Below are 16,006 nucleotides of genomic sequence, written 5' to 3'. Positions count from 1 at the left end.
GGCAGAGTGTTCAAATCTGTGCATCTAAACAGGACTTTTACAAGTCTATCATTGCACAATTAAAGGATGCTGCAATTTGACATTGAGAGTTGCCCATCTACAATACCACTTGTAACAAAAGATGATCAGTGAGAAATCTAGTCTGTCATCCCTCCCAAGGAGCCCCACTCAGATGAAAGTGGGAGGTTCAGAAAGGAACAACTGAGGTGAATGAGAACTGGATACATTTGATCCTTACACCACAAGTGCCTTCACACATTTGAGAAACTTTCCACATTGTCGCACATTTTCCATTTCTTCCATGCATATGGAGGAGACAGCCATTCCAAACAGAAGAGCTAATGGAAAGCCAAGGATGAAGGCAGGAAAGCAAACCAATATTTGTAGTCATCAAAGCAGAATCTGCCCTTTCCCCAAAGTCTTCAAATAACTGCCCAGATTTTCCTTGAACTTTTTGTCCCATTGGTCAACAGTTTTTTGAAATAATAAAATCTTCTGAAAAACCATCCAGCCAAAGTGAATACAGAATGAGCATACACATGAAAGAAGGGTTGCTGTTCATCATGTGTGTATACACACACACGCAATAATAAAACTTTTAAAAATAGTTTTTTGTACAGCAGGGCTGTAAAATACAGTTAACGTCTAGAGTCATTTTCAGCCATTTAGAGTTTGCTACCATAGAATACATGCTGCTAAGATAAGAACAGATAATAAAACCCTGTCAGGGTCCCAGGGAGGGGGGGATATCTCCTAGGTAGCTACCCGCTGCTACCAGCCCAAGAACCAAAGGGATTCCCTGGGCTGAATCCCCCTTCCTTATGACATAAACTATTTAACAGATCCTCTTTAATTCCTCTCTCTTACTCTCTATATAAAAGGAAGAGAGTAATGGTTCCCAGATATTTCAATAAGACCCAAACAAAAAGGAATAAGGAACACAGAGTTTATTAAGACCCAAAAAAAGGCTTTAATACAATCAAAATATGCAATAGGCTAAAGTACTACTCGTACAATAAGAGGAGGTTCCCAAACCTGCAGGACTCCCCCCCCCCCAGGCAAAACCCTTTTGTGAACTTGCTGAAAACAATTACAAAGAAAAGATAAAACCCTAACCCAGTGTTTCTCAAGCTTTTAGCACCAGGACCCACTTTTTAGAATGAGAATATGTCAGGACAGACCAGAAGTGATGTCATGACTGGAATTGACGTCATCAAGCAGGAAAATTTTTAACAACCCTAGGTTGCAATCCTACCCTCACTTACCCAGGAGCAAGTCCCATTTACTATCATTAAGAGAATATACACAGTAGCCTGTTCAAAGTACAGATCTGTAATATTTCCCCAATGCAGTCACATGCCATGGTAGCATCAAGTCTAACATATTAAAAATAAAATATTGAAATGAATGGGGTCCCTCCTGAAATTGGCTCGCAATCCACTTGGTGGGTCCCAACCCACAGTTTGAGAAACACTGCCCTAACGCAATCTAACTCTTTTACTGACTAAACAGAACTAATTTAACTTTTCTCACTTACTCACAATACCAGAGTGATGCTAGCTCTCCTTCAGGTCTCATCTACCAGGGAGGCAGAAAAGTTCCCTTCTCTAAAGGTTTTTATCCTATTTACTAATGAACCCAAACCTTCTCACCTGAATCTTTTACACCTGAGGAGTCCCAGCTACTCTAACACCAATGCAAGAAAAATAAAAACCTATATGAAACAACAGCTTCATGACAAACCCCTCGCAAAGTAATACACTGCCCTTGTAGGCATAAGCAATGGCCTCCAAAGAAAGGTTTCAAACTTTGTTTTGGCTAGCTAGCCAGCTGGCAGTGGTCCTACAGACACTGGGCCTTCTGCTGGACAATAGGGCAGCCATGAAAAAGGAGACTTTAAACACACAGCTGACTTGCATAACAATACTTTGATGAGACATATTGCATAACAATACTTGCGATTCCACTCCCCCATGCATAAGCTTTAAAATTTAATATTGCTTTAATGGACTTGCACATGGAGGATGTGTTGTACTGAGTAACACATTAGTACGAACACATGGACACTGGGGGGGGGAAGGAATCATTTGGCATATTTAAACTGCACAACAGTACATGACATGCCATCCAGAAAGCTCCACAAAATGTGAAGAACACTGGAAAAGCAAGTCAACAGAGAAGTCATATTACCCAAGTGCAGTTCGATTTCAAAACACATCTAGTGTCATTTACTGTTTTCCAGCACTCCCGACTGCTTTTCCTGCACTCAAATTTATTCCCATGCATTTCAGAGATGGAGGAGAGAGCATATTTTTTTAATGAGAGCAGAAAAGCCCCTGAAACTTATACAAATCTGGAGGTGCAGCAAACAGATGAATTACACAAAACGGATTAACTTAAGCCTGCCTACATGTTTCCTCCAGCATTTCTCAAAAGGTCTGCTGTATTTATGCTATCATTAGCAACCACACAGAAGCAGCTTAAAAGTTGTCCTACACACCAAGAAGGTTTGTAGGAACCTTGCATTTAGGGTGAAAATCCTGACCATGTTAAACAAGATCAACAGAGCTGAAACAATTTAGCTCAGTGGTTCTCAAACCTTTTAGCATCAGGATCCACTTTTTAGAACAGGGGTCTCCAAACCCCGGCCCAGGGGCCAGATGCAGCCCGCAGCAAGCCTCTTTCCGGCCCGCGGCCAACCTCTTGTCCCCTGAAAGACTCTGGCCCACTCAACTGAACATAACCAGAACTGTGCTCTGATTGTGTCTGGAGGGTGTTCTGAGGGCCAGAGAGGTTGAATGAATGAGCTCATTCATTCATTTATTCACTCATCTATTTAGTTATCTAAGTTTTTTAGTTATCTCTAATTTAGTTATTTAAATTTTATATTTAAATTTTTTTTCCCGGCCCTCCACACCACGGCAGATATTTGATGCGGCCCTCTGGCCAAAAAGTTTGGAGACCCCTGTTTTAGAACAATGTGTTGGGACCCACCAAAAGTGATGTCATTAACCTGGAAGTGATTTCATGGCCAAAACTGACATCATCAATTTAGGCTTCAAACCTAAGCTGTGAACAGCCAAAGGTCACATTACACAGCACGCCCGTACTGTTATTTTGCATCGCTCAGAATTCAAACATTCTAGCTCAGAAATCAAAGCAGACTTGGGTCTTTCTCCAACCACACAGCCTTCTCCCCTTTCCCAGCATCCCATCTTCCCACCTATTCAGGCAAAGCACCCTGCCTCTCTCCCACCAGGAGCATGCCCTGCCCAGCATCCTGCCTTGCTCTGTACCTGTATTTTTTCTGAGCTAAGTGCTACGCGACCCACCTGAAATTGGCTCAAGACCCACCTAATGGATCCTGATCCACAGTTTGACAAATGCTGATTTAGCCAATTAAAAAGGAGAGGCTGCAATAAAATATGACATACATATGTCAGAGGAATTACAATCCAACCCTACTGGGTTTGCCGTTGGCAGAACTACCATTTCACCAGCAGATACTGCCTTAAGGCAGTCACACAGTCTTCTCTGGCAGCGTGTGAAGCTGCATGCTGCCAGAAGACTTGTGGGAAGCTAGAGCACCACGCATGATGGCGGATCAGGGAAGGCCCACCAACCCATTAAGCCTGTGAGGGAAGGGGAGCAGGGTGGGAAGAGGGCAGAATGAGGCAGCAATAGGGGGCAAGGATAGATTGGGTCCGGGAAGGGGGCAAGTTCAGCAGTAGCATCCACTGAAACCAAACCCCCTTCCCTGGACCTAATCCCACAGGTTTGTGCAGACTTGTGCCAGATTTGTGCTTCATTGGCACAGGTCCAAGTAGATCCATCTGGGCCTTGGAGGGAACAAATGTTCCCTTATTCAGAGAAGATCTCTGGGACCGATTCCCCCCCCCCCCCGCAGGATGCAGCCAGTGCATGTTCCGGCAGCATGACTGCATCAGCGGGGAGGAGAAAGGGGTAGGATTGGACCATTGAAAAAGCACAAGAGGGAGACTTAAGGCTCAATACTTTACATGTTTACTCCAAAATTAATCCCATTAAGTTCAGTGGATTTACTTGCAAGTAAGCATACATAGAACTGCAGCTTCATTTATGTTTCAAAGCAATGATTGCCCCACTTCAAGCAGGGTGATCTATTTGACAGCAACTTTTCATACGCATTGCCAATTCAGATATACACCTGGATGCACACTCCCAATTGCACCACAGTGGTTATCTAGACCTGGCTGAACTGGCTGGTGCATCTTTTGTTCTGCAGGAGGATGCGTAGATGCTCATCTGGGATAAATAATTCTTACATGCAACCAAATGCCAGTAATTAAAGCTAGATGAGGGACCACACAACAAGTAAATACGGTATTAACAGCTTCATTAGCACTGGAAGTAGAAGGTAACAGACAAATTTGTAGTCCAGCCTTAGCTTCAGGCTGCTACACCAATCCACCCACTGCAGATCGATTTAGGCACTCCAGACCACAGTATATCATAAGAGCAGAACAAGTACACTGCATTGCACCGCTTGAATGCATAGAATTGCACAAGCCTTGTACAACCGAACCACGCATTACAGGAGAAAGAAAAACACAGTCTTGGTGTTAAAATAAGATTTCAGCACTACAATCCACTTTGGACCACTGTCATGCTATCTGATTGGGTGACTTGGTGATCCAGCGTTGAAATGCAGTTGGTTGCATTTCCTTGTGGTGATGCAACACTACAATTTGTGGCCATGTGCCAGTGCTGGGGATGCCCACCTCCTGCCCAAGTGTCAGCAGAGCAGGACTGGCCAATGAGAACCTTCTTTCCCTGATCTAGCTGAACAGTATCACCCAAGGAGATCTGCATTGCAGGTTGAAGCAGAGGGTAAGATAGCAATTTCCAACCAATGTACCACAGAATATTGGTTTGCCACAATTGATCTGCAGATGTGCCGTGGGAGTTTGGGGAAGGGTCATTTCTTAGCAGGGCCATTGGAGGATGTGAGCTTCCCACCAGCAAGGCAGTGTGCCTTGCCTATTGTGGAAAAAAAACTGATAGTGTGCCTTGACAATTTTAGCAAGTTGTCAGTGTGCTGTGAGGTGAAAAAGATTGAAAATCACTAGGGTAAGAGAACCTTTACTTATGCAGCATTCCAAGGATCATTTTCTCATCTCTGGAATGTACATATGTAAGGGTATTCAACAGTATATATTTTCCTTATTAACAACTAAAAAGTAGTCCAACATAGTATCTGTTATTGCTGTCTGGTGCACCACAAATGAACAGCATACAGTAAAACTTTCCATTACCTAAATGCTTGTGAACAACAGCCCCTTTCATCCAAATATCCGATTATCCACATATTTTGAAAGCCATCTCAAGTTATTCAGATAAGCTCAAACTGCAAATAGATATAATCTTTGCAGATGACTGGATGGACATAAAATACAGGCAGCAGTACACACAACTGCAATAATACTGAATTCTCTCTGTCTGAATATGGGGTTGTCATTTTTTTTTCTATCTTGGGGGGGGGGCAGGGGGAACCATCCCTGCAGACGTCCATGAAGCACAATGCGAAGGGCAGACAGGTTCATTGGAGAAGTGAACTTCTCTGATTTCTGTAAGTGAAATGGCTATTTTCAGTTTACAGTAGACCAACCTTACAATACCCACTATTCGTCACAGGATACATTTTTTTTTTTTTACAACTGCTGATTCTCCATGCCTGGAAGCAGAAATGATTGAACTGTTAACAAGACTGAAGGGAACCAGTGACACACATCACGCTTGTGTGCCTAAACCCAGGATTTTCTCCTTTGCCAGTTACCACCATATTTCAAGACATTCGCTCCTCCCAATCAAGATTCATGATAAAAAGGAGATTTCTTTTCAACCCAAGGCCCAAACTGGAAAAGTCAAAGGGTTAACACTGCATGACAAAGGTCAGCTGCAGTTTGGGAAGGAAGCAGAAAGAGAGGCATTGTGGTCTCCAAGAACACCTCAATGTTTCCCTGGACTGCATTTGAGAAATGCAACCTGATGGTGGCTGCTGGGGGGGGGGGGAGAAAGAGGATATAGAGCACTACTTAAGCTCTGGGTCTGTCACTTACAATAGGCCTCCCTGGACTCATTTATTGTGCCTTCCACAGGCAGAGGGCCTCAAAGCAGCAGCAGATGACACTTGCCTCCGCTTGGGCCCAGCTGTCACCCCATCCCTCCCAGAGGTACCAGGGCTGGGGCAGATGTTCCTAACCCACCACCCCCCGTCCCCCGTCCCAGCACTCAGGACCATTCTGTCCCCCTTTCCTCTGCATGTCCCGCCTAGCAGGACACGCTAACAAGTGTAAATGGGATTAAGGGCCTGGGACAGAGACAAGCCGCCCAGCTCCCCTCTTAGTCACCCCCATCCCAACTCAATACATCATCAAACTTTCCCAGCTTTCAAGCCTTTCCACTTTATAGTCCCTTTCTTATGTCCAGAAAGAGAATGAACGGGGGGGGGGGGGGGGAGAGAAACCCATCATTTACAATTCTTTCAATGTGCCTCATTTAAGGGGTGAGAATTTTCATTTGGTTAGAACTTTCTGAGGGATGTGATCTATTGAGGGATATGATCAATAGACAATAGAGTCTACTGACAATAATGCCCCCCTTTTTAAAAGAGAAGGTACTAAATCTAAATCAAAATAATTGTATTTTAGTGTTGGTTTTGTATATGAACTGCCTTGAGGACCTTATTTATCAGGCTAGCCTGGGCCCTTAGACCACAACAAAACCAGACAAAGTATTTTGGCGCACTGAGTAATGATGCATGACCCAGTCTTCCTTGGTTCTGCTGGCAATGAAACTGCACTTCAGTGTAAACAGACAGGATTAGAAGTAGCTAAAGGAACATCTAGGATTCAAGGGGCTAAGAGAACTTGGAAACAAGCCAGCTCCCTTATTAAGTGACATACTTTTAGGGGATTCAGACTTCTCCTAGCCACCTTACTTTTCTGCTAGTTCAAAACCATGTTTCTCTCCATCAAAAGTATTCCTTTACCCAAGTACTACATGGCATAAAACCAAGCCCAAATAAGAGAAAACAGAAGGAACTGTGAGAAGGGAAAATGAGACTTCCTTTGCACAAAGAGTTTCCTCTTTTTTATCTCAAGATAGAGAAATATAAAAACGTCTAAAAGAAGTCATTCTTAAGCCATATGTCCGTATTGTCTCATCAAAAAAATTATTAGAATCAAGTGACAAACAAATATAACTATTTTAATAATAGTTAAATTAGCCCTGCTAACTGGGCAAGAGACACTTTTTCAAGTGGTGTTCCTCTTATATCTAGCAAGGGGAGAGTAATTGCCCCTTTTCATCCCAGCAGTGTTTTTTCTAGTGGCTGCTTGCTGGTGCTCTTCTGCATCTTTTTAGACTGAGACCTTCTGGGACATGGAGCCATTTTAATTATTTGACTTGTCTGAAAACTGCTTTGTGAACTTTTTGTTGAAAAGCAGCATATAAATACTGTTAACAACAATAACATTCATCTGCCTGTACTAGAGTGTCTTTTTTTCTCAAAAACCATGCAGTTGAGAAACAGGACATTTGAGTAGTTTTAAAATCACAGCTTTCTCAACTGTAACCACAAGAGAAGTCTCTAAGACTGCAATCCTATATGCTTAACCTGCAAGAACCAGCCCAATTAGGGCACTAATGCTGATGGAATGAGCATTCCACCAGCATTAACTACTTTATGGCAGTCATGAAACATACTCTGCACAGAGGCACATGCTGCCAGAGTGCTGGCAGGAAGGCCATAGCATTCAGTGGCCCCATTAGGACACTCCAAGGCAGGTAAGTTGACAGGGGAGGCAGAATGGGATGGGGGAGTGGAACAAGGTGGAAATGGGGTGGGCAGAATAGGGGGCAATAGAGGCAGGGGGTGGGTGGGTTATCGCCAGGAAGGATATGAGTTCACTGGCAGCAGTGGCTGCCAAATCCTAGCTTCCTTCCTGGACCCAATTCTGTGATTCACTAGCGCAAACCCAAGTTGACCCATATGCACAGTGGAGGCTTCCCCCTGGGTATAGAAACAAATGTTCCCTTACCCAGAGGAGACATCCATGACTCCCCTCCCTCCAATACAGTAGTAGCCATTTTGACACCACTGCATCAGAACAGGAGAAAACCATAGGATTGGCCCATAAGACCCACTGAACCCAAATGGCCTTACTTCTGAGTAGACATGCACAGGATTGTGTTGTCAAACAGGGGTCCCTGCTGCGAGGACCTCATTGCTCAGTTTTGCTCTTAAGTGGGTCAAATTGTAGAAAACAATATACTGTACCGTATATGTTTTACATATAACCCCTAAGAATTTTCACAATAGGAGAAAAATATTTGCAGTTGTGGGGCTGCTTGCTTGTGCTCTCTTGCCCACTCTCACCTGGTCTCTTAGTGAGAGCAACCCAGCACAGCAGTAGCTTCATCCAGCAGGAAGAAGAAGATGCACAATTGGGGTGCGGGGGGGGGGAGACGACTGCACATAATTATAATGCTTTGGGGCTCACCAGGCCACTCAAAGCATATTGGTGTTCTAAACATGGGTCTAAACCAGGGGTGCTCACACTTTTTTGGCTCGAGAGCTACTTTGAAACCCAGCAAGGCCCGGAGATCTACCAGGGGGAAGGAAGCGTCTGACAGACACCCTCTTTAATGTATGGAGCCCCTGCTGGAGTCTAGTCAGTTTCATCAGTTTTGTTGCTGCATGCCTAAAGAGCAGCTAAAGTGTCAGTTTCAGTGTTAGTTTAGTGTCAGCTAAATATGTCAGTTTCATCTAGTCATTAGACGAAACTGACATAACAGTTTGGAGAGACAGGGCTCCGCGATCTACTCATTTTGCCTCGCGATCTACCAGTAGATCGCGATCCACCTATTGAGCACCCCGGTCTAAACCATTGTCTGAAGGCCCCTGCTGTACAAGCATCAAGATACAGGAATGCTCATTCTCTTTCCCCCAAAGCAAGTGTTCTTTCTCTTGGGGACTTTCATCACATCATTCACCCAACATCATCATTCATGCTTTTTCTGGATTGGGACCAAGACATGGGGTCGGGGGGGGGGGGCTTTTATCCCAACCCCTACTGTGGTTCTAATCTGGATCAGCCCCCTACACATGCTACTTAGAGGAAAGAAACAAACAAAAAACCAAACATGCAGCATGCCAGAACTGGTGACGTGATTAAAGTCACAACCAGTTTGGCCTTCAGAGAATGCTTTTCCCCACCATGCTCAGTTTTTCTCCATGACACCTGTTGCTGATCCCCATTATTGCTAAACTTTCCTGGCATAGGCAGCAGTTTCCTTTCCTGTTACTGAATGTCACTGTGCTACGGTTGCCAAGATCCCTCACACACACTCTCTCCGCTACCTACGCAGTTGAGGTTTAGCCCAGCATCTCATGAGGCTCTTCATTACATTGCTTCATCTGTTACTATAACACCCATACTGGGGGGGGGGGCACTTGCAGAAGAATCCATGACTCCCCAATGAGCTGTAACAAAAATGCAGTGAGGGTGCAGGCTTCTGAACTGGGGTGTTAGCTCAGCAGCAGGAAGGAGGTCTAGTTTGAACAAACTGACTGCAAAGGAAAACTGCCATGAAATCAAATCTGTGTTTCATCAAACCTGGTTCGTAGCTTGATAAAGGGGAATCTAGCCCAACCCGCCTTTGCCTTCCAGACCCAAACAAGGAGATTCCAGACAATCCATCCCTTCTTTTTTTTTTAGAAGGGCAAGGAGATGACTTAAATGTGCTATTATAATCAGGGGGTGGTGGTCTACAAATTAAGCTTCAGTTATAGAATTTGGCTTTGCAGTGGACAATCAAATATACATAAAGGAAATAATGAAAGGAATATGAAAGGAAAGGAATGAAAGGAATAATGAAAGGAAATAATGAAACTGTCTGTGTGTTTTTTCCATAAATAAATTGTACATTTATATATGCAACAACAACAAAATGACACAAGAGTGCTTTTCTTTCCTTTTTAAAGACAAGTGCCTAGTCCCATGGTCCTGATGGAAGAACACGCATAGACATTAGGAAGATTATAGTAATTATTCAGAAAGCAGGGGGTTCCTGTTTTGGTTGCTCCCCCAGGATGTACCATTTGTTCTGACTGCTCTGTCTACGCCAGTGTTTCTCAAACTGTGGGTTGGGACCCACTAGGTGAGCAGTGAGCCAATTTCAGGTGGATCCCCATTCATTTCAATATTTTATTTTTAATATATTAGATTTCACGCTGCCATAGCATGCAGCTGCACTGGGGAAATGTTACACATCTGTACTTTTAACAGGCTACTCTGCATACACTTTTAACCATGATAGTAAATGGGACTTACTCCTGAGAAATATGGGTAGGATTGCAGCCTAGGACTGTTAAAAAATTTTCCTGCTTGATGATGTCACTTCCAGTCATGACATCATTTCTGGTGGGCCCTGACAGATTCCAAGAAGTGGGTCCCAGTGCTAAACATTTGAGAACTACTGCTCTAAAGCAGTGTTTCTCAAACGTTTTAGCACCGGGAACCACTTTTTAGACGGACAATCTCTTGGTGCGCACCAAAGTATGTCATTAACCTGGAAGTGATGTCATGGCCAGAAGTGGCATCATCAAGCAGAAAAATTTAACACCCTCATTTGACCCATCTGTGGGTCCTGACAGATTGTCATTTTAAAAAGTAGGTCCTCGTGGTAAAAATATGAGAATCACTGGTCTACACAATTGCAGTCTTTCCTCAACAAATCTAGTACCTCCCTTGCCTGAATTATCCTGATATCTTTCATTACTGTTCTTCCCTCCCAAAGCAAATCCAGAAAGGTTTTGGGGATGCAAAATATATAACTTAAGCAAATACATACACATGTAATTAACTTATACTGCTGGCATTTTATTGCTGCAATACTGTGCTGCTCTGATTATGTTTTAGTGTTTATAGGGGTGTTTGAAAATTGTGTTTACCTTACTCAGAAGTACGTCCATTGTGTTCAGTAAGACTTGGGATGTAAACCTATCTTACCCACGGGAAACAAGCACCTCTAGTTAGCACTAGACATTTCAAATATGTGGTATAATTTTTAAAATAAACTACGGGGGGGCCTATACCTGCAGATCCTGTATCCATGGATTCAGTTTTCCGTGGATTGGATCTGTGGGGTCCCACCGTGTATGCCCCCTACACAGGCGAAGAAAGCTCTGCTACCCTCACCTCTGGAGGTTCCTCTAAGTCCAGTAGAAGCCCAGGTTAAAAGATAGTACAAGAAACAGAGCTCAGAGATGGAAGGCAAGCAAGGAAGGAGAAAGTGGCTCAGAGCTGGTGGGCAATTGTTTCATTCAGGCCGGTGTTTCTAAACTGAAAATAACATGTGAAGTACTAAGCATAGCTCCAGTACACCTGAACTCTCAAGAGAAATGGCAGATGTGCTAGAAAATTATCCCTTAAAAGATCACATACGAATGAAACCCTGGTCTGGCTAAGATTCCTGAGATGTTTGGCTAAGGGTCGGCTTTGAGGCAAATCGGAACATATTGCTTAGTAATATCCTTGCTGATGTTACACTTTCCCCAGGTGTAACTTTATTTTATAAAAGATTTTAGTTGCTTGGTCTTTCATCTGACCTGCTAGGAGGGTTATCCATGCCTGCTGCTTTCAACCTTATTCAGACCCATCTTTTTGACACAGAGAAACAGAATTGACAAGCTGCAGCCCGTATGTCCTTTGTGGCCCTCTGCTTCGGGTTCAAGCTATCTAGCTTTCATATGTTCACTGTAGAGTCTTTACATTGGCCATGTTTAATATCATTCCTATGAATGTGCTGAGAGTAAAATTTAGTGGGACATTGGAGAGTTCCCAGTCATGAACTTTTGATCTAACCTCAATTGAGTCTTTGACCCATGTGCTACTTTATTGCCCCCACTATACTGATCTATGTCATCAATTTCTATTCCCATTTCTGGAAAACTTTCAAGGATCGGATATTGACACTGTTCGGTACCGGTTGGATGAAAGAAATGAGTGTTGCTCATTATATGTTGCAAGATATTTGTTCTCAGTTTTGTTTACGAGTAAATTCTTATGTATTTCTACTCCTTTGCACAGTGGTCTTGAACTATGAGTGGTTTCAACCTTGGCTGTTTTATTCCTCTATTGTAAGCTTTTTTGTTGATATTGCTATCATTGATTGGAAATTGTTTGTGCCAATAAAGGTTAAATGAAAAAAAATGAATGAAAAAGAAGATCACATTTGCTATAAGTAAACATGCAAATACATTTTGCAACAGCCACAAAACCACCATTATTGCACTAGAATTACAAAAGCAAAGGAAAGAGACACTGCAAGGGACTGTGCCACAGTAGAGCTCAGTGGTTCAGTCTCCCAGCCACCATCCCACAGAATAACAATTAAAAAGGATCTCTGGTAGCAGAGTGGAGGAAGATCCCTGCCTGGGACCTTGGAGAGCACCTTTAAAGAGCTTCTTAGCCCAGTACTCGCATCTGTTCCTCTTCATACCAGCATGGCATCTTTTTCAGGGGACATTTTCTGGTGTCTTGTTTTAAGAAGGTTCCCTTTTCCAAAGGGACATGAAATCTTTTCACTTAATTTGTTAGGTAAAGCACTTTGAGAACTTGTTTGCTGAAAAGCAATAGGAAATATTCTTGATGATAATGATTCAGTTGAAAGGACTTCCAGGGCCGGATTGTAAGAATGCCTGAAGGAGCACACTGTCAACTCCAGCCCAAGACTAGGAGGGAGGTTGGGAGAGAGTCAGGCAGGGATGGAAAGGCCATGAGATGGCAATCAGGTCTACTACTGTGCCATGCAGTACGGGTGGAAGTTATGTTAAAGATTGCTGATGATGTGCAGAGACGCCTTTGCTTTTCTGACTTCTTATGTCAGTCTCAGGAAGAAGCAGCTGACCAGGGAATTGGTTTGACACAGTCGTGTACATAGCTCTAGTAAGGCGTACGCTCAAGTTCCCAGTCTTTGAACGGCAAATTCCTAATCTCTTGATGCCTTCAAGAAGAATTAAAAATATTTTCATGTGCTTCCAATTCCCCATGCATCTGGTGGACCTCCCCCAGGGGTCCTCACTTGTTATCAACTTTTCCCCCCAAAAGGACCTCTGTGACTTGAATGGTCAGACTGGTAACTTGGGAAAGAAAAGGAGTTCTCAGAATGCCAATGCAGTTGGCAAGGTGGGGACGGGGACAGGGTGCCACATCCTTACACGAGGCAAGGGACTGCTCCATCAGCACTGTGCAGGTAGTGAATGGCCAGCAGTACTCTGCACAGTCCTTTGAAGTTCAATGTCCATGGAGTGGCAACCCTAGCTCTGTCTTTAACAGAGCCTAATGTTCTCAAACCTACTTTGTATTGTACAGTACATCTTAGAGCTCCTGGTAAGCTGCTGTGTGGGAAAATCTGGATCAGGACCATCGAGGGTGCAAAGGATTTAGAGCCCAATCCTATCCAACTTTTCAGCATAGGTGCAGCCGCAATGCAGCCCTGAGGTCACGGAACAAATGTCCCCATACCTTGAGGAGGCCTCTGAGACTGCCTCCCCACCACAGGATGCAGGGCATGCCCCATTTGCATGGCTACATCAGTACTGGAAAATTGGGTAGAGCCTTAAGCCCATCTCTCAGGCCATGAACCCAGTCCAGATGAAGGGGCCCTTCTTGCAGCTGCTATGGATGAAAGAAAAACTACAGCTAATGATGCATTTTACATCACATGTAGCTTGGCTATCAGTTGCTACCTTTGAAAAGAGAAGACAGATTAGAGGTTCCGGCAAATGCAGCATTTTTGCCTAACATTTGAGTGTGCAGCATTTACTGAGAATACTGAGGACATCCAGAAGCTGAACACTTACAGACACTACCCTACAATCTCCCATCTTGTTTTTGAATAGGGTGAAAAAAGGGTTCTTTACTGTTGCAGACCCCAATCTATGTTCCATGTTCAAAGTCTGTTGAGGATACCAGAGTAGCTCAGCTTTTGTTGGTGCCTTTGTTGGAGCAGCAACATCTGTGAGCCCTTCTGGTTCTTAATCACATATCTCATCATCATACCTCTCGTGCATTACTCTTATCACCAAAGCAACAACATCAAAAATGGTCCCAAAAATACTATTTCCAAGTCAGGAGAAATTCAGAAAGAAATCACATCAACTTAGGCAAAAAGGAAAAAAAGTTGGTATGCTACCACAAAACAGTCAACCTTCCACAATGGCTAAAGCTGGAATAAATTCAGGCCAATCTATGACAGTCTGGACTGTGACCTGTCATATTAATGTAACTGCATGATTCTACCTACCCTAGACACATACTGTGCACAATGAATATTGCTTACCCCAGATGTATGGGCTAAATACAGGGCACAGCTTACTGGGTTATAAACAGACATTCATCATCACTGTCAGCAAGATTACTTAGGGAATGATAACAGGCCATCTCTTGGCATAGCAGAGTTTCTCATCAACAAGGCACCGCACTAGGATGGTAGTTTTGTGGTTTAACCACATGCAGGAACCCAATTATTATATTGCCTTGTAAAGCTGGGATACCGCCTTTTAGCAGGGCCAGACTGAGTGATAACAGTTTTCACTTACATAAAAAAAATTTACAATCACACAGAAGTGGACGCAATACATTAAGAGAGCATTGCATGCCAGCAAGTGAACCACGAAGGTAAATATCTAAGAAAAGGTATATGTTCTACTGTTTGACATTTCGTCTAAATGCATTTTCACACATGACCAAAAAGGAAAAAAAAAACTAGAAAAAATACCACTTTTCAATACCACATTTCCCCACATGTGCCTTTACGACCCAAATTTAGGACTGCAAACACCACCTGAATGCTTTCAAACCTGAACAGGACTTCATATGCATGTGCTGAAAACATGATGCTGCAAGCAACTAACGCGTCTATGAGTGCAAATGAGCAAAATGTAAAGTACAGAACAAATCCTAGGTTGGCAACATTGGCTTTGCTATGAAAAGACACAATGGAAGGCTTTGCTCTGGTAGGATTAGAACAGGCTACATCAGCAGAAGTGATAAAACCGGTCACAGCAAAGAACTCTCCTTGATGGTCTCTCCAAAAGGAGCAGGATGGCAGACCAGTGTGCATATAGAATATATCATATACACTAATCTGGGTCTATCTAGTATTGGTTTGCAGTACCTGAGGATCTCTAGCCCAAGGGTGAAGAAATGAGCCTGCATTCTAAAAAGGTCTTTGACAACCCTGGAGTGTGACTGGAAAGAATGAACAAAAACACAACTTGGCAGACATCCAACTGTCTTTTTCATGGTGTGGTCCTGGGAGAAAGGTTCCAGAAGATGGAGAAAAGCATTCAGTGAGGGTGTTCAAAGGTATACAACAGAAGTGGGGGTGCCCGTGTCCAACATAAATGCCCTCAGATCATAGTCACACTAACAGCACAAAATTATGTGTTACAGGTTGCACAGAGATGCCACAGTTGGATAAGAGTCGTTGAACCTCCATTGTTAAACGATATTAGAGCAAAGTTAGTAAATAAATTCTGAACTGTTCACATACCTGATCAAACAAAGCTTTCCAGTGCTGAGAATAGGCAATGCATAAAGGAAAGAAGAGGAAAAAGGGAAAAGGGGAAAAAAACAAGGTGAGAGCATAGAAATGCACTTCTTTCTGAAAATATATTGTAAAATATAAATACGAAATGACAATATAGGGAAGACCCAATCTATTCTCACCTTGAATTAGTGGGTTGCCCCAAAGCCTCAGGCATGTCACAGTAATCAGTGGCATCACTAGGGGGTGTGACACCAAATGCTCTGGAGCCCAGCCCTACCCACCCAGTAGGCCTGGCAACCCCATCTCTGGAGCACAGAATGACCAGGTTTCCCAAGGTGCAGCCATCTTTCGCTCTCTGGGAGGCCAGTATCTGATGGGAGGGTAGAAGATGGCCAGCTAGACAAAT

The 16,006-nt window shown here is 43.4% G+C and overlaps 1 protein-coding gene across 1 annotated transcript in view; it reads right to left on the bottom strand.

Annotated features, from left to right (window-relative positions):
• The window catches only part of RHBDL3 (rhomboid like 3), a 153,791-nt gene that overhangs the window by 121,381 nt on the left and 16,404 nt on the right, over positions 1-16,006 (bottom strand). The window contains exon 3 of the mRNA XM_066617061.1: positions 15,604-15,627. Coding sequence (XP_066473158.1) covers positions 15,604-15,627 — 24 coding nt within the window. The remainder of the gene's footprint in view (positions 1-15,603; positions 15,628-16,006) is intronic.

This window comes from Tiliqua scincoides, chromosome 2 (assembly GCF_035046505.1).
Source record: "Tiliqua scincoides isolate rTilSci1 chromosome 2, rTilSci1.hap2, whole genome shotgun sequence".
Taxonomy (NCBI): Eukaryota; Metazoa; Chordata; class Lepidosauria; order Squamata; family Scincidae; genus Tiliqua; species Tiliqua scincoides.
Note: the sequence above shows the minus strand (reverse complement) of the source record. Positions and strands in the feature narration are given on the sequence as shown.